Source organism: Onychostoma macrolepis, chromosome 01, assembly GCF_012432095.1.
Source record: "Onychostoma macrolepis isolate SWU-2019 chromosome 01, ASM1243209v1, whole genome shotgun sequence".
Classification (NCBI taxonomy): Eukaryota; Metazoa; Chordata; class Actinopteri; order Cypriniformes; family Cyprinidae; genus Onychostoma; species Onychostoma macrolepis.
The window spans coordinates 2,684,673-2,711,042 of record NC_081155.1 but is presented as its reverse complement, the minus strand read 5'-3'; the positions used below and the strand labels follow the sequence as shown (position 1 = coordinate 2,711,042).

Below are 26,370 nucleotides of genomic sequence, written 5' to 3'. Positions count from 1 at the left end.
CCTCCAGCTGGTGGCACCCTAGTCGACCACCTAGCTTGCCTATGTCTAGAAACGGTACTGAACAGGAGGAAACACTAAATGTACTTTATATAACGGATAGTTCCGGTCATTGATTCTGATTGGTTGAGCCACGTTCGAAGCTGTTGTAAATTACACTACAAACATACACTTTTGTTTACTTCTAGTGTGTTGCTTGGCAACCACTTTGTTGGAACCACAACTGTTTCTGAGGAACTACATTGTTTGGTGGAAGAATACTGTTTTTATTTATATCATTACACTTTATTTGCTCTGTTTTATTATGTGAAACCTTACTACGTATATGGAATAACTGTTTTATAAAAGCAAAAAGCCCCATGAAGCCGTGGTTTACAGTCAATTCTTAACAACTAAGGGGGTTTTCTGCTTCGCGTCGTGCCTAACAATGCTGTTATAAATTCACTGTAAACCACGGCTTCTTGGGGCTTATTGCATTATTAGATGTGATATATAGTTGATATGACAACATGTTCTCCTAGGAAGTCTGTGTTTCCCTTCAGCTGGCTTTTATGTCTTTAGGGAAATTCATCTTTTTACAGTGTACTGTTTAACATACATTAACAAACATGTTTCTTATATCCATGTTTTCCTTGCACACGACATGTTCAAAGTAAAACATCCTCAATGGTTTGGTCTTCAGTAGATCTGATGTTTGAGAGGTAAACAGGCTGACATTTAAAGACACTGTCTGTATTTGTCTACACAGTCATTTATTTGTTTTTATACATGTGTATAAAAGAGAAATGTTTTTCTCTGAAAACAAAATTGATTACTTTGAGCTGTTGACATCCCCAAAACCAATATAAGAATCATTTCAGTTCTGACACATTCACACGCAAAGCTGGAGGTCATGTGATCTGTAATCAGCTCTTTAGCTTTTCACTAAGACCAAAACCCATCGAGGATAAACAGCACTTACTCAAAAACATACAACAAGAACAAACTATTATTTCTACAGAATTTACTGTGAACCTTCCCTCGATCACAACCTGTCTAAACATCTAAACAGCAATGAAAATTTCTGAAGCTGGAACCCTCTTCTTATTACTTTTCTTTCGTTAAAGGGGTCATGACATGGACTTTTTTATTATTTTAATATGTTCCTTGAGGTTTACTTATAATGATAATAAAGTTTTTTTACACAAAAAAATAAAATTAAATAAAAATAAATGTGGAAAAATTATTGTTTTCAACCCTTATTCTGAACTAGAGTTCTGCATTCCCGCGGCTCTCCCGCAGAAACCGCGGGCCCCAACCAGATTTCTTGCAACGCGGGATTGAATTCCCGAATAAAACGTGGTAGCGGTCGGTAACTTTGGTGTAATTTGAACAGGAGCGGGCGGTCTAACAATATCCTGTTCCCGACGTCCTTTCAGAACAGCATATCTGCGCGCTTTATTCTTATTGACCACCGGTACAGCCTGCACTCAGGACAGGCTGCATGCATGAACCAGTGCTTTCTGCATCACACATTTTATTTGCAGAGCCTGTGCGCAGCATGTGCATAACAATGCTCAGAGCAGGCTGTAGCCTACCGGTGGTAAATATACGGCCCTCAGACAGAACAGGCAGGTTGTCGATGAGTAAGAGAGCAGAATAAGGATGGAGCGAAGTGTGGATGCAATGTCTTTGAAGGACCTTCAACCCAGTTTTTTTTGTATTTTGCTTAGCCTATAAAAATGACAGATATCGCATTTATTTATTTATCTCTGTGACACTTTTCCTACTGTGCTAACAGCAAAATGTTAAACGAATTTAGTATTTTGACAAGAATACTATTGTGTTATTTTTAATTTATATTATGATATTTACTCAGTATGGTATTATTTCACTTAAAATATGATGTATGTTCAAGAATGTAATCCATATACTGATCAATATGCTGAATTATTCCAATACTGGATGTCTTAATACAGATTGTGAGTCTTAAAGGGCCATCCATTGGGCAGTACTGGTGTTTTTCCATTGAAGTATACTAGTGAACTTAAATAGCCCAATGAACTTTGGGTGAGTTCCAGAATATGACAGGAACAGGAAAACAAGTTTGATGTATGTCTCATTAGATCCCCTCCAACCAATAGGAGGCCGTAAAATAAAAGTTTTAAAAAAATGGCGGATCTGGCCAAATTCCACCATTAAAAAATGGACCAGGTGGGCTAGTAATAAATTGTGGCAAACCAGACAGGCATAGCCAATTAAAAACCGGAACTACCAATTTTGGGTGGAAAGATGGGTATTAAATGAGTGCCCCGACAGACAGAAAATTCAGATGCGGTGACCGTTATCTTGGCTTTGTTATGTTGCTTAATAAAGTCTTATTTTGACATCTGGAACTCTGCTTTTCGAGCTTCATTGATCAAATAGAAGAAATCCATCATTGCTGGCAACATTTTTATTTTCTCTGTGACACTTTTTTTCCCTACTGTGTTGGCAGGAAAATGTTAATGTTTTTGCTGTCAATAAATTCAAGACTCTTGACAAGATGAATAAAATTAGCCTATCTCTCTTTCTTTCAGTAGCGGAAATTTAAATGTGAGATTCTGGAAACGAGATCTAAATTTATGGGAATGGTCGGGTCGGGAAGAAAATTATTATTAAGTGGACAACGGGTGAACAAAGAATGAATGTATAGCGGGAGCGGGTAGGCACAGAATATAGCCTCACGGGAGCGTGACTAAAAAAAACAGTCCCGAGCAGACCTCTATTCTGAACTTCTCTCAAAAACAGGCTGTTTTTAAGGGGTGGGTCCTTTAAAACTTCTCAGTAATCGGCAACTGTTATGATTTAAATCTGGCCCCTGGCTTTTTTATTGATGATGAGCACATTTTAAGTTATGAAACTTGCAGGATGCATTAACCATACAAAGACCTCTTCTGTATCAAAAGATCAAGGGAAATTTGGGAAATTTCACGTCATGACCACTTTTATTTGGTGGCATAATCAGAGTAATAGAGTGATGTGTTTTAGAAGAACATCATAGGCCTGATTGTGCTATGATGTGTAAATGTAAAATATACAGGTGTAAAAAAAAAAAAAAGTGTAAGGTCATTGCTACACAACAAAGTGAAATATTAAAGCCCAGCTAACAGGGAACATTATTTCAAAGTTATAAGCACAATTCACTTACCGGTACTTAACATTTTTTCAATAACATGAACAGAATGTTTGTTCCAAATTCTCTGGTATTTACCAATGTACTCAATACTTTAGCACAAATGTTTTGGTTGGACTTCATCTAACATTTTTTAAATATTGCTACTTCTTTCAGAACGTTCCCATTCGAAAGTAACATTCGCATAATGTTTGCAGAATGATAACATGGAAAGTTCCCTTATCGTTCATATAACCTAGAGAAAAAAACTTTTTTTAAAACATTAATTTGGATATTTTGAACATTCAGAGGACATATTTTGTTGGCTGGGTTTGCTGTCATACTATATTTGTCTGGCTCTACAAGACAATCTGAGTGCAAGTAGTCAGGCTGTGTGAGTGTGGCAGAGGCAATTTACACTTTAAATATAATCAAATTAATTAATATAAATAAAATTGTTGTGGCCATTTTGGCCTTTGTTATACAGTCATGGCCAAAAATATCGGCACCCTTGGTAAATATGATCAAAGAAGGCTGTGAAAATTAATCTGCATTTTTAATCCTTTTGATCTTTTATTTAAAAAATTCACAAAAACCTAACCTTTCATTGGATAATAAAAATTTAAAATGGGGGGAAATATCATTATGAAATAAATGTTTTTCTCAAATACATGTTGGACACAATTATTGGAACCCCTAGAAATTCTTATCAGTAAAATATCTCTGAAGTATATTCCCATTCATATTCACAATTTTGAGCACACCAGGGTGATTATGAACATGAAATTATCCAGCCATGGCTTCCTGTTTCACAGAAATACAGCTTTCCTGTAGCTCAAATAGTAGAGCATGGCGCTAGCAACGTGTAAAAAATGTAAAAAAACTGTAACTTGAATGCAATGTAAGTCGCTTTGGATAAAAGCGTCTGCTAAATGCATAAATGTAAATGTAAATATAAATAGGAGGGAAAACAAAGCCCAAATTCCCTTAATCATCCATCACAATGAGAAAAATATATATTTCTGATGTGCAGCAAAAGATAATTGAGCTTCACAAATTAGTGAAGTGGCTTTAAGAAAAGAGGTAGAGCAGTGAAAATTCCCATTTCCACCATCAGGGCAATAATTAAGAATTTCCAATCAACATAAAATGTTACGAAACTGCCTGGAAGAGGACATGTGTCTATATCGTCCTAATGCACGGTGAGAAGGACCACAGCTAGAGAATTGCAGAAAATAGTTGAGTCTCTGGGTCAGAAAACCTTAAAAAAAAATTGGTCAAACAGCACCTACATCACCACATGTTGTTTGGGAGGGTTTCAAGAAAAATTCTCCTCGCTCAAACAAACTCCAGCATATTCAGTTATCAGACACGACTGGAACTTCAAATGGGACTGGCTTCTATGGTCAGATGAAACTAAAAAATGAGCTTTTTAGCAGCAAACACTCAAGATGGGTTTGGTGAACACAGGGATAAAAAGTACCCCACAATGAAATATACTGCTGTATTTTTGATGTTGTGGGCCTATATTTCTGCTGGAGGTCCTGGACACATCTTGTTTAGATCAAATATCAACAGATAAAAAATCAATAAGTGACTGACTCTGTTAGAAATCTTATAATGGGCCATGTTTGGATCTTCCAACCGTACAATAACCCAAACACAAACCTCAAAAACAACACAAAAATGGGTCACTGAGCACAAAACCAAGCTTCTGCTGGCCATTCCAGTCCTCTGACCTGAACCCTGTAGAAAATGAGTGAACTGAAGAGAAGAAGCACCAACATGGAGCTGTGAATCTAAAGGGTCTGGAGTGATTCTGGATGAAGGAATGGTCTCTGATCTCTTGTCAGGTGTTCTCTAACCTCATCAGGCATTATAGGAGAACATTTAGAGCTGTTAAACTAGCAAATGGAGGTTTCAAAAAGTATTGAATAAAAGGGTGCCGTTAATTGTGGTCAATGGGTATTAGAGAAAAACATTTATTTCATAATGATATTTCCCCCCATTTTAAATTCTTATTATCCAACGAAAGGTTAGATTTTTGTGATTTTTTTTAAATAAAAGATCAAAAGGATTAACAATGCAGATTAATTTTCACAGCCTTCTTTGATCATATTTACCAAGGGTGCCAATATTTTTGGCCATAACTGTAAGTGATGGTGTGCGAGTTAGTGTGTAAATAACTTTTGCAAGCAGGATGGGTTATTTGCCAGAATCCAATATTTAATTTTGAATCTCTCTCTCTCTCTCTCTCTCTCTAAACATGTTGCTAGACATCTAGAGCTTCATAGTGGACATTTACATAAATATGCAGAGGAGGAGCCTGAGAATCTGACAGATATATAAGGAGCGTTTGTTTCAAACAGAACAACACAAACGGCACAACACAAACGGTGAGTTACTTTACAGAACATAAATATAAACTTGAACTTTTAGAAAATAGACATAATATAAAAGTTATTTTTTTATTTAGTTTTTTTGTCTAGGTAAAACAGATCCCTGCTGTGATCTGCTGAGGAAAGATTGAAAAGATGGCAGTAAGTTCATCAATAACTCTACATTCCTAAATATGTTTTCAGCTTTATTTCAGTGTGACGTTCATCTCTTTCTCTCTTTGTCTCATGTAGATAATGGTGTTTTTGCTAGCTCTTCTACCGGCTGTACTGGGCAGTGACTGTAAATTCATGCCATTCGACTGTTCTGACATTTTCAGCTCAGGACAAAAAATCAGTGGGATTTTTCCCATCTATCTAGCAGGTGATGTTCCTGTCTGGATTTACTGTCACATGATCTCAGATGGGAAAGTTGACAACGGAGGATGGACGGTACGAATGTGACTTTAGATCATTAAACACATAAAACACACATCAGAACATTCATTATGAATAATTTATTCTGTATAAACCCATCACAGGTGATTCAGAGGAGAATGGATGGCAGTGTGAATTTCTATCAGCCGTGGGATCAGTACAAGAGAGGATTTGGGAATGTGGAGGGTGAATACTGGCTGGGTAAGATCTCACAGTGTGTGTTTGTGTGGATGTTCATGTCCAGTGTTTGGTTGATCGTGTTCTTCATGTGTGTTTGTGTGGATGTCCGTGTCCTGTGTTTGGTTGATTGTGTTCTTCATGTGTGTGTTTGTGTGGATGTTCATGTCCAGTGTTTGGTTGATTGTGTTCTTCATGTGTGTGTTTGTGTGGATGTTCATGTCCAGTGTTTGGTTGAACGTGTTCTTCATGTGTGTTTGTGTGGATGTTCATGTCCAGTGTTTGGTTGAACGGTTGAACATGTTCTTCATGTGTGTTTGTGTGGATGTTCATGTCCAGTGTTTGGTTGAACATGTTCTTCATGTGTGTTTGTGTGGATGTTCATGTCCAGTGTTTGATTGAACGTGTTCTTTGTGTGTGTTTGTGTGGATGTTCATGTTCAGTGTTTGGTTGAACGTGTTCTTCATGTGTGTGTTTGTGTGGATGTTCATGTCCAGTGTTTGGTTGAACGGTTGAACATGTTCTTCATGTGTGTTTGTGTGGATGTTCATGTCCAGTGTTTGGTTGAACATGTTCTTCATGTGTGTTTGTGTGGATGTTCATGTCCAGTGTTTGATTGAACGTGTTCTTTGTGTGTGTTTGTGTGGATGTTCATGTCCAGTGTTTGGTTGAACGTGTTCTTCGTGTGTGTTTGTGTGGGTGTTCGTGTCCAGTGTTTGGTTGAATGTGTTTTTCATGTGTGTGTGTGTGTGTTTGTGTGGATGTTCATGTCCAGTGTTTGGTTGAACGTGTTCTTCGTGTGTGTTTGTGTGGATGTTCGTGTCCTGTGTTTGGTTGAACATGTTCTTAATGTGTGTGTTTGATCAGGGCTTGAGAACATGTATAAGCTGACAAGTAACAGGAAGTACATGCTGAGAGTGGATCTGGAGGACTTTGAGGGAAATCAAGCTTTTGCTCGGTATTCGTCTTTCTCCGTGGGTTCTGAAGCTGATGGGTATCGACTGCATGTTTCAGGATTCACTGATGGAGGAGCAGGTAGGTGTTACATTTTTTTAACACGTTTTTTATCATGTCTTTGTGTTTTGGTTTAGTCTATTTTGTTCCTTCCTCTTTAGTTTAGATCTTTGTCTGGTGTCGTCTCTGTTATGGCTGTGTTACTTGCCTGCCTTGTTTGGATCTACCTGTGACTATTATTAAAGACTATCTTGGAACTTTACCTTTTTCATCGTCCTTGTCTTTACAAGTGTTATTGTGACAGAACACCAGACCTGAAAAATGAAATTGGAGATTGCTTCCATAAATGTGGCCCCAATGTGAAATTATTACAATCCCAACTGGGCCACGATCTTTATTTTACAAAGAAGAAGAGACTTGGAGGTGTATGTGAAGAAGTTTGTTGGTACCAGCCATCTTGACATCTGCGATAACATTACCCTCATGGAGGGGTTTTGAGTCAGATTGGGCAATAAGATCCGGTTTGTGATGCTCCAGGTAAAATCCTATTGGATGCTGGCTAAATACATTCCATGTCCGTCCCAGAGAAAAAGCCTGAGATTCTGGCTGACCAGATGTGTGAGCCTGCCACTACATTCCTGCCTGTAGGAATTTTGTTGAAGCTAGAATCCGAGAAATGGCTTATTGACTGGGACATGGAGGTAATGCTTCCCACCCTGCGCACCTATAAATCTTTCTCTTGTATAAGTGTGTCTTCATCATCGCTGATCCTACTCAGCTCAGAGTCTTCTTCTTTGTCACTGGTTCTGTCCAGTTCAGAGTCTTTGTTGTCGTTGATATTGTCCAGCTTAGAGTCTCCATCGTCGCTGATTCCACTCAGCTCAGAGTCTTTGTCGTCACTAGTCCTGTCCATCACAGTCTGTTCTTCGTCATCACCAGCCCTGTCAATCACTAAGCCTGCTTCCTCACCAAGTCTTCCTCTCCTGCACATTCCACCAAAAATGGCCATTACTTCAGCTCTGCCTCCGCTGGTGCCCTTCAGCCCCTCAGCTCCACCATCAGCTCTGCCATACAGCCCTGATCTGCCTTGGGGCTTTCAGTACCCAGCTCTGCCCTGGCTTGAGGAGTCCCATGTTATGCTTCATCGTTCAGAGCCCCCAGCTCCACTTCAGACTGTTGACCAATCAGCTCGTCCCTAGCTTTTTGCCCTCTCGGCTCCACCCGATTCCTCCCACAGGCTCTGCCCTGGTCAGTTGTTGCTCCACCATCTTCGCTGTGCTCCATCCCTTCACCCCTATGGTTCTGTTGGGCTCCTCCTTCTTCCCTCAGGCTCCACCTCACTCCTCATTCACTCACTCCATCATTACTGCAGTCCTACGGCACCATAGCTCCTCCTTGGTTGCTTGTCACTGGGACTATTTGTTTAATGTCGGGAATTTCCCCTGCTTATTAAAAAGTTACATTCATATACATTACAGTAGTGAACATCAGATGAACATGATAAACAACGGACGGACTAAATTCTCAACATATGTACAGATGACAAGCTCATTCTGAAATCTGAATAAAGCTTTATGCTTTGTATTCACATACCTTAATTTGCCTTGTACAGTCACTGTTTATGTAATTTATTATAGTGTTTTTATTCATACAGTAGGCTAACTGCAAATGTTTCAACAATGAGTTCATTAACAGCATTCATTATGATGCAGATAATGATTTAAACGTTGGTTAAATTAATTATTAATTTAACATATATAAATAGCATTTTGAAATGGAAACAGTAACGCTAGTAAAACGACATATTTGTGTGAAATTGGACAGTCTGAAATAGATGTTGCTCAATCAGGATATTAAAAATATACACATCATAACTTATTCAGAGAAATAACGCTGACCACATATGGTACGGACTTAAAGACATGAAGCTTTATTTCCAAGATGAATGAAAAGCTTTTAATTTCTATACAATATAGAACAACATAGTAATAGGCTTGTATCGTATTATTAATTGTATATTTGGATCAATTTCGGGTACTAATACCAGATATGTTCATGTTTAATATCTCCTGCATAATTACATACATAAAGAACTATATTTTTTGTTGGATCCGTTACCTGTGTTGGCAGTGTGCAGTAGACACACTCACCTTAACGATTTAAATATATAGCTTATATATTAAACATTGCAGATAACATCAGAAGTAAACAAATACCATAAAAACTAATCCTGTGCGACTGATACGCTTCAAATCGGGTGATTTAGGTCAGTGTTTTGGCTGTCAGTCAACATTTACATGCACAATTTTTGGTTCAATCGGACTGAATTCATTCCGATTGATGAATCTGAATGTAGTGTTTACATGAATGCTAAATAAATCGATCGGGTTGATGTCAAATCGAAATTGATTTTTTTTTTATATGCGCACACTGCACAAATATAGAGTTTCTCATTGTTTGCACATACACTCTAACAAAAATGGTGCTATATAGCACTAAAATTGGTTCTTTGGCTCATAATCATAGGAGAACCACATTTGGTGCTGTATAGCACCAAATCTTGGTGCTTCAGTGGTTCTTCACCGGTTCTTGACTGAGGGGCTATATAGCACCGCTACCATATACAGAACCTGTTAAGCTCCTGTATGGTTTTTCAACGGTTCTTCAGTGGTACCTTGGGGTGATTAAGGTGCTATATAGCACCACTGCCGTACAAAGAACCTGTTAAGCCCCTTTAAAGGTTCTTTACGAGCCAAAGAACCACTGTTGGTGCTGTTTAACACCATTTTTGTTGAAGAAATACAATGCAGTATAGCACCTCTTATGGTTCTACATGGCACCATTTGACAAAGGTGCTGTATAGCACCTTTAAAGATATGGTGCTATATAGCACCAAAAGTGGTTCCCCTATGATTGCTCTCCTACACTGTTTCTTTATTCGTTTTTAACAGCAGAATTAATATTTATCAATTTTTGGATAAATATAAACTGCTGTGCCGTGCTGCTCATATCGCGCAGTAAAATTGCCCCTCCCCGCACCCAAAACGGGTTGCCTGGCTGAGAATCCAAAACAAGGACTGGTGGGAGGTTGTCCTGCTCCACTTCACAGTTACCGAGTGAAAGGAGAGTTTTATAATGACAGGACACACATTTATACAACACTTTATTCAAAATGAAGAACCGCTCGTTCTGCCCCATACAGAAGTCACATAGATTGAAATATATTTTTAATAAATATATTTTGATATATTTAAATATCTTAAAGTCAAATAGAAGAAAAATATTTTATACAATATATGTAAATATATTTTGAAATATATATTAAAAATATATTTAAATATTTGATTTTGGCTGCTTTTAATATTTTTCATATATTAAATATATGTAAATATATATTTTTGGAAATATTTACATATATTTATTTCCTTTATATGTAAATACATTTAGATATCAGACTATGTAAATATATTAATTTGCAATATATGTCCATATATTAATTTCTAATATTTGTTAACATATTACATTTCTGTACATGTAAATATATTAGATTTCTATAAATGCAAATATATTTTAAAACATTAAAATATTCAATTAAATAAACTTAAACATGTTTCATAGAATATATTCCCGTTTACTCAAACTTTATGTAAATAAATTAAATCTCCACACATGTAAATGTTTTCATTATCGAGATTATAATTTTCCTCTTCATAATAAATAGAATACAAACAACATTTGGACACTGAAAAACTGGAAAACTCTCCAGACAATGCAACTTAAAAACAATGACAATATAAATGGATTTATTAATATAAAGAGTACATTTATCAACACAAGTTCAGTATGAACCAACAAAATTATGAATGCTTATGTTTCTGGCACATAAATGAAAGATTATCCTTCTGTAATCATCCAGGGTCAAAACATTATGCACAAATATGCAAGTCTTAGTAGGCATTCAACACACTGTATTTAAATATTTAAGAGCTATCATTAACTATGCACAATTTCTCAACTAATCACATGCTCCTCTATTGAACCCGAATCGAGCATTGTAATGCATCAGCTAATCAGGCCCTTAACCAACCCACTTCCAATAATTAATTGAAATTTTTTTCAAAAAAGCAAAAAACAAAAAAACATTGGAGGTTGCATTGTTATGCCAGTAGGTGGGAGCAAGAGACTGTCTTAATGAGTTAGTTAACCAATGAAAGAATACTATGACAACAATATCACTTTATGGATATACAGCAAATGTGGGGGGAATTATGATTCACGCTGGTGCACTTCTGAATAGATGTATTATAGCAAACCAAGTTTAATGAATCAACATACACTATTATGGTCATTATACACTGCCACAAATTTTGTTTTGTTTGGTCAGTGTGTTCACCCTGCTGGAGTATGACAAGTGTGAAATGCCTTTTAGGTGCTTTGAAAAAAAAATAAAATCCATATATATATATATATGAAGAGTTCATTTGCAAAAACCGATAAACGCCACTTTAAAAAAAAAAAAACTTTCAAGGCATTGTGAGTTCACGTTTTACTGCAGAAGCCGACAAGCGCCCTTGTTGCTTTTGAACAGAAGCCGATAAATCAATTTTAGCGAATCAGCGCGCTGTATTCAGGTCAGATGACAAGACTAATTTCACTTTGAAAAGACGTGCTAGCTGAGAAGAGTTTCGTCAAAGCTGACTAAAAGTGATTGAGGATGGATAATTTTGACGAACTTGATGAACCTATGATATCTTCTTCAGGGCGTAAAAGGAAAATTAAAGCTTAAACGTTTTCATGGAACCTTGCAAAAGCAGCGCGTTACAATGGTGAGGGAAAAGCTCTGTGTATTGCGTGTAATCACATCCATAATCTATGATCACAACAACAACAACGTTTGTCAGACTTCTACATCATCTGAGGAGATTACAAAGATTAAATGAGAGTTTCTTTTAAAACTCCCAAAACATGAAATGTGGAGTTATCTGCTTTTGCCAAAAAACAAAGTTGGAGTTATCTGCTTTTGCTATAAAACAAACTATTAATATGTAATAAAAACATACTTTCAATGAACTTTAATTTTGTAAATTACTAGTATTTGCACCTAACTCTGAAGAGAACACATAATATGCTAGTAGACAGCAGTCCTTGTGCGTGAGAAGTCTGGTGTGGAGGCTGGATCTGGAGCTGAATTCTGTCCAGGTTGTCACAACATCTCTTGATTTTCTGTCTTCACGAACAGCCCTGAAATACAATTCAAACATTAACAATGATTGTTATAAATGTAATGTGAAGCTTTTACATTCACAATGCTCATTTTGATCTTGGTGGTGAAGTGTGCAGGAAATTCTGCCGGACTGAAATATACTCTTTGGTGAACAGTTTTCAAGAGTGCAAATAGGATTTTAAGTTTTAAGCACCTTTCAGGCTTGTGTGAGGTTTCCACAAGCAACAAAGTCTACTTGAACAAACACTTTACTACATTTAAAGTTTAGACAATCTTACTTATAATTCCCACCTTCAGCATCCATCTGACAGATGACCATAACAGATTGTTTCACTTTGAAGTGAGGCACAGTCACGGTACTCTGTACTCGAAGTCTTACCATTATTAATTTTCATTTCAAAGAACTTTTTTATTATCATCTGTGTCTCGTTTTGAATTATGTTGTACCTCTCTGGTTGTAGTGTCCTCAATGCAGTGTTAAACAGGATGGCCTTGTAAGACATACAGGACTCCAAAAATATTTGATATCCATTTGATATATTTTTTTAAATATCTGATAAACTTTTGAATGTTTGAGGTTTTACTTACTAGTCAGATGGTTCATAGTGCCTGGAGAAGTTCTTCAACAAAAGGTCCCCTCCAACTCTGCTGCACGGCCATCAGCATGGAAGAATATAGGAACATAAACAATCTGTCACAGAGCCAACAATATGTAGTATACAGTGTCAGGTTTATTAAAAATAAACTACAGCAGAGGTGAAATGCAGAAAAGATAAAGAATAATGTACAGAACATACAAAAAATCTTAAGAAACGAGAATTTACGTTTTTAGGTTTTAAAGATGCATGATGTAGGTGAAATATATATTGTGAAAAATACATGTGAAGTTATTTAATAAGCTTTCTCAGATCACCTGTGTTTCCTATATCTCTACCAGCAGCATTTATTTTTTTTTTTTTTTTTTTTTTTTTCCTGATGCTTCTAAAATTACAGTACAATTTTTATCAATATTTGTCTACAATGAAAGATAAAAACTTGTTTGGAATAGTTGCAGCCCATTTTAGTTAATGTAAGTGGATTAACAATACAGTGCTCTTCCTCTCTGCAGGCGAGTCTTTGACCTACCATAATGGACAGAAGTTCTCCACCTTTGACAAGGACCAAGATTCCTATGAACATAACTGTGCCAAACTGCATCTCGGGGCATTTTGGTACAATATTTGTCACGGTACAAACCCCAACGGTGTGTATTTATGGGGAACAAATACAACCTTTTTTGCCATTGGAAATGTTTGGCGAACTTGGAAGGGTAATGATGTCAGTTTGAAATCCATCAGCATGAAGATCAAACATGTTTCTTAGAAAACATTAGTGTTTTCAGGAACCAGTGTCTGATATTGTTTTCACTATTTGACAAATGTGAAGTTTAAGGTTTTACTTTCCTCAATGTAAGTAAATCAGAGTTTATCTTTGTTTCTGGTCTTTTGATTTACTATTAAATAAATTAATCAAATCTTCAAATAAACTCCTGCATTGAAAGCGTTATGTCTATGTACATTATGTCAGATGTGATCTCATTGGAAATCAATCATTTTATGAACAATAAATCATAAGTGAAACAAATGCTTAAAGTAAATAAACCATTAAATAAGTTAAATAAATAAATTAACAATTTTTTTTGGCAGATAAATCATTACAAAAGTGAAATACATTAGATAAATGTAATTTCTTGCCACACTGCTGCAAGTGGGTTTTAAAGGTACGGTCACATTTACAGTTGCTCAGCAAAATTTTGCAGGCAAAATCCGGTAATTTCAATAAGAATCTGAGTGAATTTGCCACACTGATGGAAATCTGCAGGGTTTGAAAGCGACTTCTATGGAAGCCCGTTTCTGCCATTGAATAAAAAAAGGTAATAGTGACTTTTTATCTCACAATTCTGACATTTTTTTACACAATTGTTACTTTTTTCTCAGAATTGCGTGACGTAAACTCGCAGTTGTGAGAAAAGTTTCAATTACCTTTTTGTTTTGTTTTTTTAATTCAGTGGCGGAAAAGGGCTTCTGTAGACTTCGGTGTGAACTGTGCTATACATTGCTACTTTATTGACAATAAAAATTTTAGAAAATTAACTTTTTTTGTAACTGCTGAGGAAAACTTTACGTAATGGATCCGAGTTATCTCAACAGAATATTAAACATGAGCAGATCTCCTCCTATATTAAAACAGACAAACCAACTTAATTTCAACATTTACTTTCCTAACACAATCTGTTTCAAAGCATGCAGGTAAAAATCATGTCCCACTTACTCAATTTCTTTGTAAATTGTTGTTGAAGATGAATAATATTGATATGAAATATGTAATAATTGTAGTTCCCAAAACTGTTCAGTATAATTTCTCCATTCTCAAATATTTTGATTGAAATTTTACAAAAATATTAAGTGTATTTTAAAAATATCAATTTTAGTCAAATACTAACTTCCTTTCATGAGAAAAAAAACAAAAAAAACACTTAAATAATAAATGCACAACACAAACTAACTCAAACTAAAAGTGGTATTCAAAGATTTTATTAAAGTAGCAAAGTTATTTATTATTGTTATATTTATTTAAGGCCACTGAGTTGTTTTTAGAGTGTACTGCTAACCATGTAACTTATCACCAGTTGGTATTTCAACATTGTGCAGTGCAAGTGTGACTCAAATACAGATGCTCTTCCCGATAAAAGCTCATCTGAAGATGAAGTGACTCGTCAATTGTATAGGGTTCCCTTTCGAAAGGGAACTCCACGCTGCGTCCTCTAGAGGGCGCTAGGGGAACGCCTTCAGCGTGACCAGTGTTTGAAGCATGAATGAAACAACGACAATGAACTTGACATTGGAAGGCGGCAGCCTATGACGTGAACAATAAAGCGACTGCAGGTATAAAAGAGCACCTGTGGAATACGCAGTGTCGGAGCCAGGATGTTTTAATAGGGGTGGCCAAGGAGGGGCCAGCAACCAGTCTGGGGTGGCACAGAAATCTTCCTTATTTCAATAGAAAAATGTGATTGACTATAAAGTATTTAGTGCCTAAAACACAACTGAATACAATTAATTTCTACTAAACTGTAATTTAGATATTTGTGAATTAGATCAAGTAATGCTGATTGAATATGACAACTTGAGTCTATTCCCCACCTCCAGGTATTTTAATGAAGGGAATCACTATAGCTTTATTGCTCACTCAGCTTGGTTCTGGTTCTCAAACCCCCCAAAAGCTTGTTCTCCATCGTTGCATACTCATTGATGAGACACGCAGATAGTGATAAGAACTGGTTAATAAAAAAATAAATAAAAAAACACATAAATGCCAAAATGTAAAATGAGTTATTGTATGCATTTGAATTGTTTCATTTTCATTTATAATTGCACAATATTTTAGTACATACATTTGAAAGACATTCTTGACTAGTTTTAACTAATTCAAAAAGTTTTTCTCTATGGTAGAAGCTAGACTCAGAGAGACATCAAGAATCAGCTTGTGAACCTCAACAATGGTGACCGATAAAATAAATAAATAAATAAATCATGCAGCAATGCATGCTGGGAGCCATGCATGAGTTTTGTACTATGCTAGTACCCAACATGCATTGCAGCAATTTATTATTATTATTATTACTTAATGGTCACCATTGTTGAGGTTCATTTCAAGTTGATTCTTGATGTCTGTATGAGTCTACTTGCAGCCATAGACTGAAACTTTTTGAAAGTCCTTTATATTAACTGGCTGTCATAGAACCAGTGGCTCTTAGAATCACTTTTACTATAATCAATACAACATCCATTTAACCAGAGACTAGACACACAATGAGTCTATGTTCACTCTCAATGAGATTAGCTCACTTACAGATGATTGTCATCAAAAATATATAACAACCAACCACTGATCATTTCCTCTGGGCTTTTGAGTTGTAACAAACATGTTTGAAAAACACATAGTTACAACAACCAGAGAAAAAGAGAAAGAAAAAACAAACAACTAAAGTAGATGTCAAGGGTCAAGAGCCCAACTAAAGCAGACACTGATCTCTAACATGGTTACTTCAAATGAAACTAAATCAACATCTAAACCTTAGTTAATTCTCAATAAGATCTTCTGTAGATGTCTGACAGAAATAAAGTCAGTCTGGTTATTAATAAGTGGAGCTGGTGATGCTGTTTGTGGGATTGTTTAATCAGATTTTGAGATTTTTTTTAAGTTATATTTTTGGGCTTTTTATGTCTTTATTAGATAGGACAGTAGTAGAGAGCAGACAGGAAAGCATTGGGTGGAGAGAGGGGGCAGGATTGGCAAAGGACCTCGAGACAGGAATTGAATTTGGGTCACCGTGAACACAGTTGCGATATATGTCAGCACACTAACCACGAGGCTATTGGCGCCGACAGATTTTAAGATTTAATGTATTTTATTTCAGTTGATTTCATCTAAGGTTATGGCTGAAGTCAGTTGTTGTTATTGTGTTTCTCTTTCTGTCAGTGATTCTGTTTGTTAACAGCAGGTGTTCATCACTAATGCTCAATCAGCACTTAATTAATCACTTAATTACTTAACTGCAATGTATATCTTATTTTAGTGAACTCAACTGAAATAAGTTCAGAGCACTCATAATTGCTAGTTTTAAAAACAAATGGTTTAAGGTAATCAGTTTCCTCAAACGGTTTGAGTTACTCTAACTTGTCGGGTTTTACAGCGTAGGCTTGTATGATGTTGACGTGCTGGCTTTGTTCACATCGAGTCTGCATGCTTTAACAGCCTCTACTAGCTTCCGCAGGATGCGGTCGTGGTGCCACCCGTACCGGCCCTGGGTCAGAGCAGTCTTACAGCCGGAGAGGATGTGTTGTAGGTTGGGACTCTGGTGGCCACAAAGCTGGCAAATCTCTTCTATGCCGTACCAGTGTTGCAGGTTCTGGGGGCTTGGGAGGGTATCATATGTGGCCCTGATCAGGAAACTTAACCTTGTTTGGGGCAGCTTCCACATATCAGCCCATATAATGGTCCTGTCGATTACGGCCTCCATTTGGTTGTCCATTTCCCTTGCTGGGATTGGCTCACAGCTTTGACCCTGTAGTTTTCCGTCTCCTCCTTCGTGACCTCCTGAACAATCAGCCTTTTCCTCTCTATCTTTGTGGTTCTGGACCACATGTTGGTTGATGTTGTCCATCCGAAGCCTGCCCTGCCGTGCTGTATCAATCCCACGACCTCTTGGTGTTTCAGACGTGTTATGGCCTGATGCACTGCGTATGGTGCGTCCCATTTTCTTTCGGTACAAACTTGGGCATTAGTATTTTGTACCACTGGGTCAGGAGAGTCTTTCAGTTCGAGCAGCAGCCTCTCCTTTTCCAGTTTGTAGCCCAAGCTGATGGTTTTCATTGGAAGCCTCAGGGTGTTCTTCCCAAACAGAGCTGAAGTGGACAGACATCGGGGAAGGCCGAGCCACTTCCAGATGTAGTTATTTGTCTTTGTGACCATCTTCAGGATTGTCGATGAGGTTAAAATCTATTTGAAAAACATTTATTTCATGCTAAGTATACTACAAATACATTTACATATGTACTTTATATGAATACCCTGCAATTGTACTTTTAGTATACTAAACTAGTATACTTAGTGTGCTAAATTGGAACAACTAATTTTGAACTTAATGCACTTTAATTGTGTGGAAGTAGTGCTGAAGTCCAACTAAAGATATACTGAAGTATATTTGATTGTGCTAAAGTGGAACTATTGCAAGTATACTTCAGATACACTTTAATAAACACCTTGTTTGCTTTGAGAGAACTTTGAACTGTTTTTCCTCCTCGTTAGCCCTTTGAATCTTAGGGAAATAGTCTGAATGAGTAACAGTAAGTATGTTAATGATTATGAGTAATTGCTGTCTTAGATCCATGTTTCCTTCTCAAAATAAAATTTTATGACATGTTACATTGAAGTGTACAATCGAAATGGTCAAGTCCTGATGTTTGTGGATGTTGAACAGACTGGCATTTCACCTTCAATGACTGATGCACTATTGGTTATTAAAGATATTGGTCATTAATGATCTAATTTGATGCTTTCAGTGTAAAATATTGGTAACACTTTATTTTAAGGTCCTGTTCTCACTATTAACTAACAATTAACTATGATTATTATTTTTTTTCTCTCAACTCCTAATTACATCTTATTAATAGTTTGTAATGTAGTTGTTAGTTTAAGTATTTAGGTAGGATTTAGGATGTATAATACGGTTGTGCAGAATATGTGCTTTATAAGTACTAATAAACAGCCAATATGCTAGTAATATGCATGCTAATAAGCAACTAATTAATAGTAAGCATTGGTCCTTATACTAAAGTATTACCAAAATATATGTTTTAAATGATGCATATTCCCTGAGAAGCCCTATTGGGAAATATGAGACATGGCTCTAGATACATTTACTTAAAAACATATTTAAAAATCCTGATATTTGCTGAATTCATGTATTCTGTCTGTCAGAAACGCACTGCAACATGTGGTTTATTACCATATAACATACCATAATGATTCATAATCATTAAACTTGTCATTTCCGTATATAAAGTCAAAATAAAAACATCTGATCTGCCAGCAATAACTTTGTCAAAACTGAGGAATTTAACAGTTGAAAATGCATAATTAATGTTTTTATGTACTTTACTTTTCTAAACGATATTTACTTAATCCTGAACATGTCAAAAGGACACAGAGGAGGAGCCTGAGTATCTGACAGATATATAAAGAGTGTTTGTGTCAGACTCAACAACACAAATGGTGAGTTACTGCTTTATTCTTCATATACCTCACAAAATATTCTGGAATTTTCAGAATATAAAATAGAATATGAAGATGTTTCTTTTAATTTTCTAGATAAACAGATTTCTGCTGTGATCTACTGAGGAGAGCCTGAGAAGATGGCAGTAAGTTCATGTGTTTGCTTCATTGCGTTAGTTACCCTGAACCACTGGTCTAAACTCATATTTGTTTATTTTCAATATGATGTTCAACTCTTTCTCTCTGTCTCGTGTAGATGATGGAGTTTTTGGTGGTTCTTCTCCCAGCTGTATTGAGCAGTGACTGTAAATTCATGCCATTTGACTGTTCTGACATTTATAACTCAGGAGAAACAGTCAGTGGGATTTACTCCATCTATCCAGCAGGTGACATTCCTGTCTGGGTTTACTGTCAGATGATCTCAGATGGGAAAGATGAAGACAAAGGAGGATGGACGGTACGAATGTGACTTTTGATCATTAAACACACATTAGAACATTCATCATGAATCATATATTCTATATAAACCCATCACAGGTGATTCAGAGGAGAATGGATGGCAGTGTAAATTTCTATCGGCCGTGGAATCAGTACAAGAGAGGATTTGGGAATGTGGAGAGTGAATACTGGCTGGGTAAGATCTCACAGCGTGTGACCGGTTGTGTGGATGTTCATGTTCTTCATGTGTGTGTTTGTGTGGATGTTCATGTCCAGTGTTTGGTTGAACGTGTTCTTCATGTGTGTGTTTGATCAGGGCTGGAGAACATGTACCAGCTGACACGCAACAGGAAGTACATGCTGAGAGTGGATCTGGAGGACTTTGAAAGAAGGAAGGGTTTTGCTCTGTACTCTTCCTTCTCTGTGGATTGTGAATGTGTCGGATATAAACTGCATGTTTCAGGGTTCACTGATGGAGGAGCTGGTAGGACACTTTCATTCCTAGGAGTAAATGCACACTTGATCATGCACTTTCGATTTTTTTTCGTCATTTTAATTGAAGGGATAGTGAAAATGAAAATTACCTCATGATTTACTCAAGCCATCCTAGGTGTATATGACTTTCTTCTTTCAGACGAATACAATTGAAGTTATTTAAAAAATGTCCCAGATCTTCCAAGCTTTATAATGCAGTTAATGGGGGTTGAGGTTTTGAAGGCCAATAAAGTGCATCCATCCATCATAAAAAAGTGCTCCACACGGCTCCGGGGGGTTAATAAAGCCCTTCTGAAGCAAAGTAATGCTTTTTTGTAAAATAAAAAAACAATAAAAACATAAATAAATTCATTGTTTTGAATGTCCTCAACTTGGATCCAGACTGTTTGTTCAGTTTGTAAATATAATTTATATGTCTCATTCCTTAAATGTGACTTTCATTGGTGAATGTTAAGAAAACTGGACATTAATCTCTGAAATCTTCAGGAATAATTACACTGTCAAGGAGAAGTGTGGGTTGTTGGGGATAATACTCTGATAACATACACAATGTGGGTAAAATGAATACTGCTGATTGGAAAAGTGCGTATTTATCATGAAACCCATCTGGCTAACCAAGTAGGAACAAGACCATGTGATACATTGTTAATCTTGTTAACAAACTCTTCCTCTCTGCAGGTGACTCGTTGACCCACCACAGTGATAAGAAGTTCACAACCTTTGACAAAGATCAGGACTTCCATGAAGGTAACTGTGCCAAACAGTATCTTGGGGCATTTTGGTACAATTACTGTCACAGAACAAACCCCAACGGTGTGTATTTATGGGGAGAAGATCCCACCCATTATGGCGTTGGTATTTCTTGGTACACCTGGAAAAATAATGATATTATCAATATGAAATCCATTAGCATGAAGATCAAAAGTGTTTTCTAGAAACATTAGTGTTTCCAGGAGCAAAAAAATGCTATTATTTGACTCTATCACAAATGTGAAGATTTAATGTGTAAAGTATACTTTGGTTTTGACACTTGAATACAGCCATTAAAACTAATTAGTACCATGATGTACAGGGTCCTGCAACTCATCTGTAGGACAAAACATCTGTTTTTTCTTGTCTTCACCACCTGGCTACTTTTGTAAAATGTTGAGCTATTCTATTTATTTATTTATTATTTTTAATTGAATAGAATAAAATAAAATACATTTAAAAAAAGATTGCAAGTGAAGTCAATAGTGGAAGTGCAGGTGTCTGAGAGTGCAAGTACTGAGAGTGCAAGTGCAAGTCTGCAGCCAGACCGTATTGGAATACATAGCCTTTCAAAGTATACTCCATTTGATAGTGTGCACAGACACAATCGCTCGACAATGTGTGTTAGAAACATAAATATTTGTCCAGTGTCTGCACTCTTTCTCTCCAGAAATTTTCAATGACGAAAAATTACTCTGTTAAACAAGAGTTGTGGGTGTCTAATGAAGTACAAAAAAATGTACTTCATGAATGATATGTGACCTGTCCTTTTAATACACTGATTCAATTCCCTTTATTTAATTTGATAATTTGGCTTAAAGTCAACAATTTGCAAGATTGGCCTAATAGTTGGCTCTATTGAAAGGATACAAGAAGCCATTTTCACCTGGCCAGAAGCATCACGGTCTGACCAAACAGATGCAGATGACATTTGAAGGAATTGATTTTATGATCATAGTTAGTGTACTATCAGAAGAGGTGGTTTCTGGAATGATTGTAGTTTTGGGTAAATGTTTTATGGTCTTGGTGTTTTCACATTAGTGTCTATGATGAAGCTGTTCTTTTTGTTTTTGAATGTGAGCAGATTCTTTTTCGGGAAAGTGGACACAAACTGTTTTAGTTCTATTGTAGTAAATTAAATTTCAGTTCTGTAAGTTCACACTTTCACATGCAAAGCTGCAAGTTCTATTACCTGTAATTCTGAGCTTCCACAAACTTTTCAATAAGAATACATGAAATGCTTCATATTTATTTTAAAATAAGAATTCATGTAACATGGACATGTAAACTTCTTTTTGTTTTTCTTTACTGTACATTGATATCAACCTCAGCACCTTAATAAACATCTTGTTTGCTTTTAGAGATCTTTGAACTGTATTTACTCCTCATTAGTCCTTGAAATCTTTTGGGAAATAATCTGGATGAGTAACAGTAAGTATGTTAATGATTATGAGTAATTGCTGTCTTAGATCCATGTTTACTTCTCAAAATTAAATTTTATGATGTGGAACTTGAAGTGTACAATCGAAATGCTCAAGTCCTGATGTTTGGGGATGGGGAACAGACTGGCATTTCACATCCAATGAAAAGTGAAAGTGACATGTGGCGAAGTATGGTGACCCATACTCTGAATTTGTGCTCTGCATTTAACCCATCCAAATGCACACGCAGTAGTGAACACACACACACACACACACACACACACACACACTGTGAACACACACCCGGAACAGTGGGTAGACTTTTATGAACTATTGGTTGAACTATAAAGATATTGGTCATTACTAATCTAATTTAATGCTTTCTGTCATGAATCCTGTCCATGATCTTCCGTCTGCTAGCCACCAGAGGTCGCCTTTGCATTATATTGACTCTCACACCACACAGACTGTTACATGTCACCCTGGACTACATTTCCCATGTTCCATTGCACTGATTACGCACTCACCTGCAGCCAATCACACACACAATACGAGGCCCTAACCACTGTTCAGGGCCGAGTATTGTTTGTGTTTATCGCTGTCAGTGATAGCAACTTTACGCAGCCAGTTCCCTGTCCTAGTTTCTAGTTCCTAGTCCTAGTCTAGTCACGTCTTGGTTTTGCTTTGTAGCCTGTTTCCTGATCACCTGCCCTGTCTTGAATATCCTTTTGTCTTGCCGTTTCGGACTCAGTTTGCCCCTCGTCTGGACTATAGTCTGTCTGTTGGATTACCCATTTGCCTTGCCCTTTGGATTACATTTGCAGTCGATTAACCTACGCCTGTCTCTGGATTACTCTTTGTCTTGCCCTAGCTATATCTGTTTGCTGGTGTCTGACCCAAGTTTTGACCATGTCTTTGAATAAAGCTCTGCAGATGGATCCGCACACTTCCTCTGTTCGCTCCGTAACACTTTCAGGGTAAAATATTGGTAACACTTTATTTTAAGGTCCTGTTCTCACTATTAACTGTGATTTTCCCTCAACTTCTAATTACTTCTTATTAATAGTTTGTAAGGTAGTTGTTAGTTTAGGTATTGGGTAGGATTAAGGATGTAGAATATGGTCGTGCAGAATATGTGCTTTATAAGTACTAATAAACAGCCAATATGCTAGTAATCTGCATGCTAATAAGCAACTAATTAATAGTGAGCATTGGTCCTTATACTAAAGTATAGCCAACATATATATATATATATATATATTAAATGATGCATATTCCCTGTGAAGCCCTATTGGGATGGCTCTAGATACATTTACTTAAAAACATATTTAAAAATCCTGATATTTGCTGAATTAATTTATTCTGTCTGTCAGAATCACACTGCAAAATAATAATTGTGGTTTACTACCATATAAAATACCATAATGATTCATAATCATTAAACTTGTTACTTTGTATATAAAGTCGAAATAAAAGTCAAGTCAAATCAAGTCAAGTCAAGTTGAGCTTTATTGTCACTCCGCTACATGCGGGGCATACAGTGGAACGAAATGTTGTGCCTCACAGGACCACGGTGCTACATAAATACAGGCATACAACAATGAAGTAAAACAATATAAACCTATACACAACTATCTTACTGATAGATTTGACTATAAATATGCTATATATAATTTTTTTTTTACCTATACATAAACTAAAAAATACAAACTATACAAACTATACAAACTATACGAGTGCTTTAGATAAATACTGTTCATGTGCGAAGAGAAACATTGTGAGTCAGCATCTGGCTGGGGAACAGTGCAGGATGATTTGTAGTGCATGAGCATGTAAACATACGTATATTACTGAGTCTTTTTGTGGGATTTGTATACACACAGCATTGTGTGTGAAAAGTGACTAGTGCGCATAGAGGGGGAGAGTGTGCTACTACAGGTGGTTTGTACAGGCCCACTCACCTGTGTGTAGCACACTTCGATTACACAAAAAAAAGTTCCATAAGTTTCAGATGGTCCATGTTTCAGGAGGTAGGGGGTTTGTATGGGGTTTCAGAGAGGGGCGAGGTGATTTGAGTTCAGGGCTCTCACAGCCTGGGGGAAAAAGCTGTTGAGCAGTCTGGCAGAGTCTGGGCTCTGATGCTGCGGTACCGTCTTCCTGATGGTAGGAGCTGGAAGAGACTGTGGGAGGGATGTGTGGAGTCCTTCACGATACTGTTGGCTTTGCTGGAGCATCGTGTAAGGAAAATGTCCAGGATGGAGGGGAGAGGGGCACCGATGGTCTTTGCAGCTGTGTTCACTGTCCGCTGGAGGGTCTTGCGGTCTGCTGCGGTACAGTTCCCTTACCAGACAGTGATGCAGCTGGTCAGCACACTCTCAATGGTGCCCCTGTAGAAAGTGGTGAGGATGGGTGGAGGGAGACTTGCTCTTTTCAGCCGGCGGAGGAAGTGTAGGCGCTGTTGTGCCTTCTTGGAGAGTGACATGGTGTTGGTGGTCCAGGTGAGATCCTCTGTGATGTGCACCCCCAGGAATTTAGTGCTGCTGACTCTCTCCACAGGCGAGCTGTCGATGGTCAGTGGGGGGTGATCACCGGAGTTCCTTCTGAAGTCCATCACAACCTCCTTTGTCTTACTCACATTGAGGGACAGGTTGTTAGTGCCACACCATTTCGCCAGCTGTGCCACTTCCTCTCTGTAGTGCGTTTCATCATTGTTGCTGATGAGACCTACCACTGTTGTGTCATCAGCGAACTTGATGATGTGGTTGGAGCTGGATTTGGCAGTGCAGTCGTGGGTCAGCAGCGTGAAGAGCAGCGGGCTGAGCACACAGCCTTGTGGGGCACCTGTGCTCAGTGTGGTAGTGCTCGAGGTGTTGTGGCCGACACGGACTGACTGAGGTCTTCCGGTTAGAAAGTCCAGAATCCAATTACAGAGGGAGTTGTTAAGGCCCAGCAGGTTTAGTTTATTTATGAGCTGATTATTATTTTGTTTAATGCTGAGCTGAAGTCAATAAACAGCATTCTAACATAAGAGTCTTTGTTTTCTAGGTGGGTAAGAGCCAGGTGGAGGGTGGAGGAGATTGCATCGTCTGTAGAGCGGTTTGGACGGTATGCAAACTGGAGCGGGTCGAGTGTGTTGGGAGGCTGGTTTTGATGTTGTGCATGACTAACCTCTCAAAGCACTTCATTATGATTGGAGTCAGTGCTATGGGACGGTAGTCATTTAGACAGGACACAGGTGATTTCTTTGGTACCGGTATGATTGTTGTGGATTTGAGACATGTGGGGACGACTGCCTGGCTCAGCGAGGTGTTGAAGATATCTCTTAGGACATCTGTCAGCTGTACAGCAAAGTCTTTCAGTACATGGCCAGTAGGGTGCATCAAAAAACACAATTCTTGAATTTTGATATGGCTGGGTGCTAAAAATGTTCCAATATATGTAGAAACAACACATGCAAAATATTTTTCCAGTACATGATGATTTAGGGGTGCCACCGCACATCTGTTTTTGTTGGATAAAGTGGTTAACAGTGGTCGCCATTGAGATCTGAGGTAAACAATACTACAGCTCAAGAAAACTGAGGTGATCTTTCTGTTTGAGGTGATCTTTCTGTGTTGGGTATGTATTATTACATATTACTATCATATCTGTAGTTGTGTCTTTGTATACTTATTTATCATAAGTCATTTAAGTCATATTTATAGGTATTTGGTGCTCATTACATCTAGCTAACGTTAGTTTGCCAACCACAGTTAGCTATCTATGTTAGCTAAGCAATAGCTTAACATCAACAGTTTTCTAGAGTGGACAATGTCATATTCAGTGTATACTGTAGATGTCTCATGTTTATTGAGAGTAGCATTGTATTTGTTACAGTAAATTAACATGATGTTGCTCATTGGAGCAGACTCTGGCACAGACTGAGCAATTAAGTTTGAAGTTTAGTTAGTGTCAGCTCTTACCATTTAGGCCCTGTTAGTTGCCAGTGAGTTAGCCACTAGAGAGGGTTTGTTCTTTTAAGTGTGTCAGTATCGCCCCTTGTGTTTAACAATAAAGTCAATTAAACTTTATGTGTGTGTCCGACATCCATCACTGCTGCACAAAATTCAGGGTAAGACCATGTGAACATGTCCCATTGACCTCCATTCATTT

General features: G+C 37.3%; 2 protein-coding genes across 3 annotated transcripts; both read left to right on the top strand.

Annotated features, from left to right (window-relative positions):
- The first annotated feature begins 5,424 nt into the window (after window positions 1-5,424).
- LOC131528272 (microfibril-associated glycoprotein 4-like) lies at window positions 5,425-13,839 on the top strand. Of its 2 annotated transcripts, none has more exons than XM_058757418.1 (6): window positions 5,425-5,526; window positions 5,620-5,670; window positions 5,761-5,958; window positions 6,048-6,144; window positions 6,988-7,155; window positions 13,407-13,839. In XM_058757418.1, exons 2-6 carry the CDS (start codon window positions 5,665-5,667, stop codon window positions 13,658-13,660), a joined length of 723 nt encoding a protein of 240 aa, XP_058613401.1. In that variant the 5' UTR covers window positions 5,425-5,526; window positions 5,620-5,664; the 3' UTR covers window positions 13,661-13,839. The 2 variants fall into 2 exon arrangements, with proteins under 2 accessions (XP_058613401.1, XP_058613331.1); XM_058757348.1 differs by having other exon boundaries at window positions 5,509-5,526; window positions 5,607-5,670.
- A 5,531-nt stretch (window positions 13,840-19,370) lies between these two features.
- Window positions 19,371-20,982, top strand: LOC131528652 (microfibril-associated glycoprotein 4-like). The gene is made up of 4 exons (XM_058757990.1): window positions 19,371-19,571; window positions 19,652-19,748; window positions 19,869-20,036; window positions 20,726-20,982. The coding sequence occupies exons 1-4, from the start codon at window positions 19,371-19,373 to the stop codon at window positions 20,980-20,982; spliced, it is 723 nt and encodes a 240-aa protein (XP_058613973.1).
- The last annotated feature ends 5,388 nt before the right edge of the window (window positions 20,983-26,370 follow it).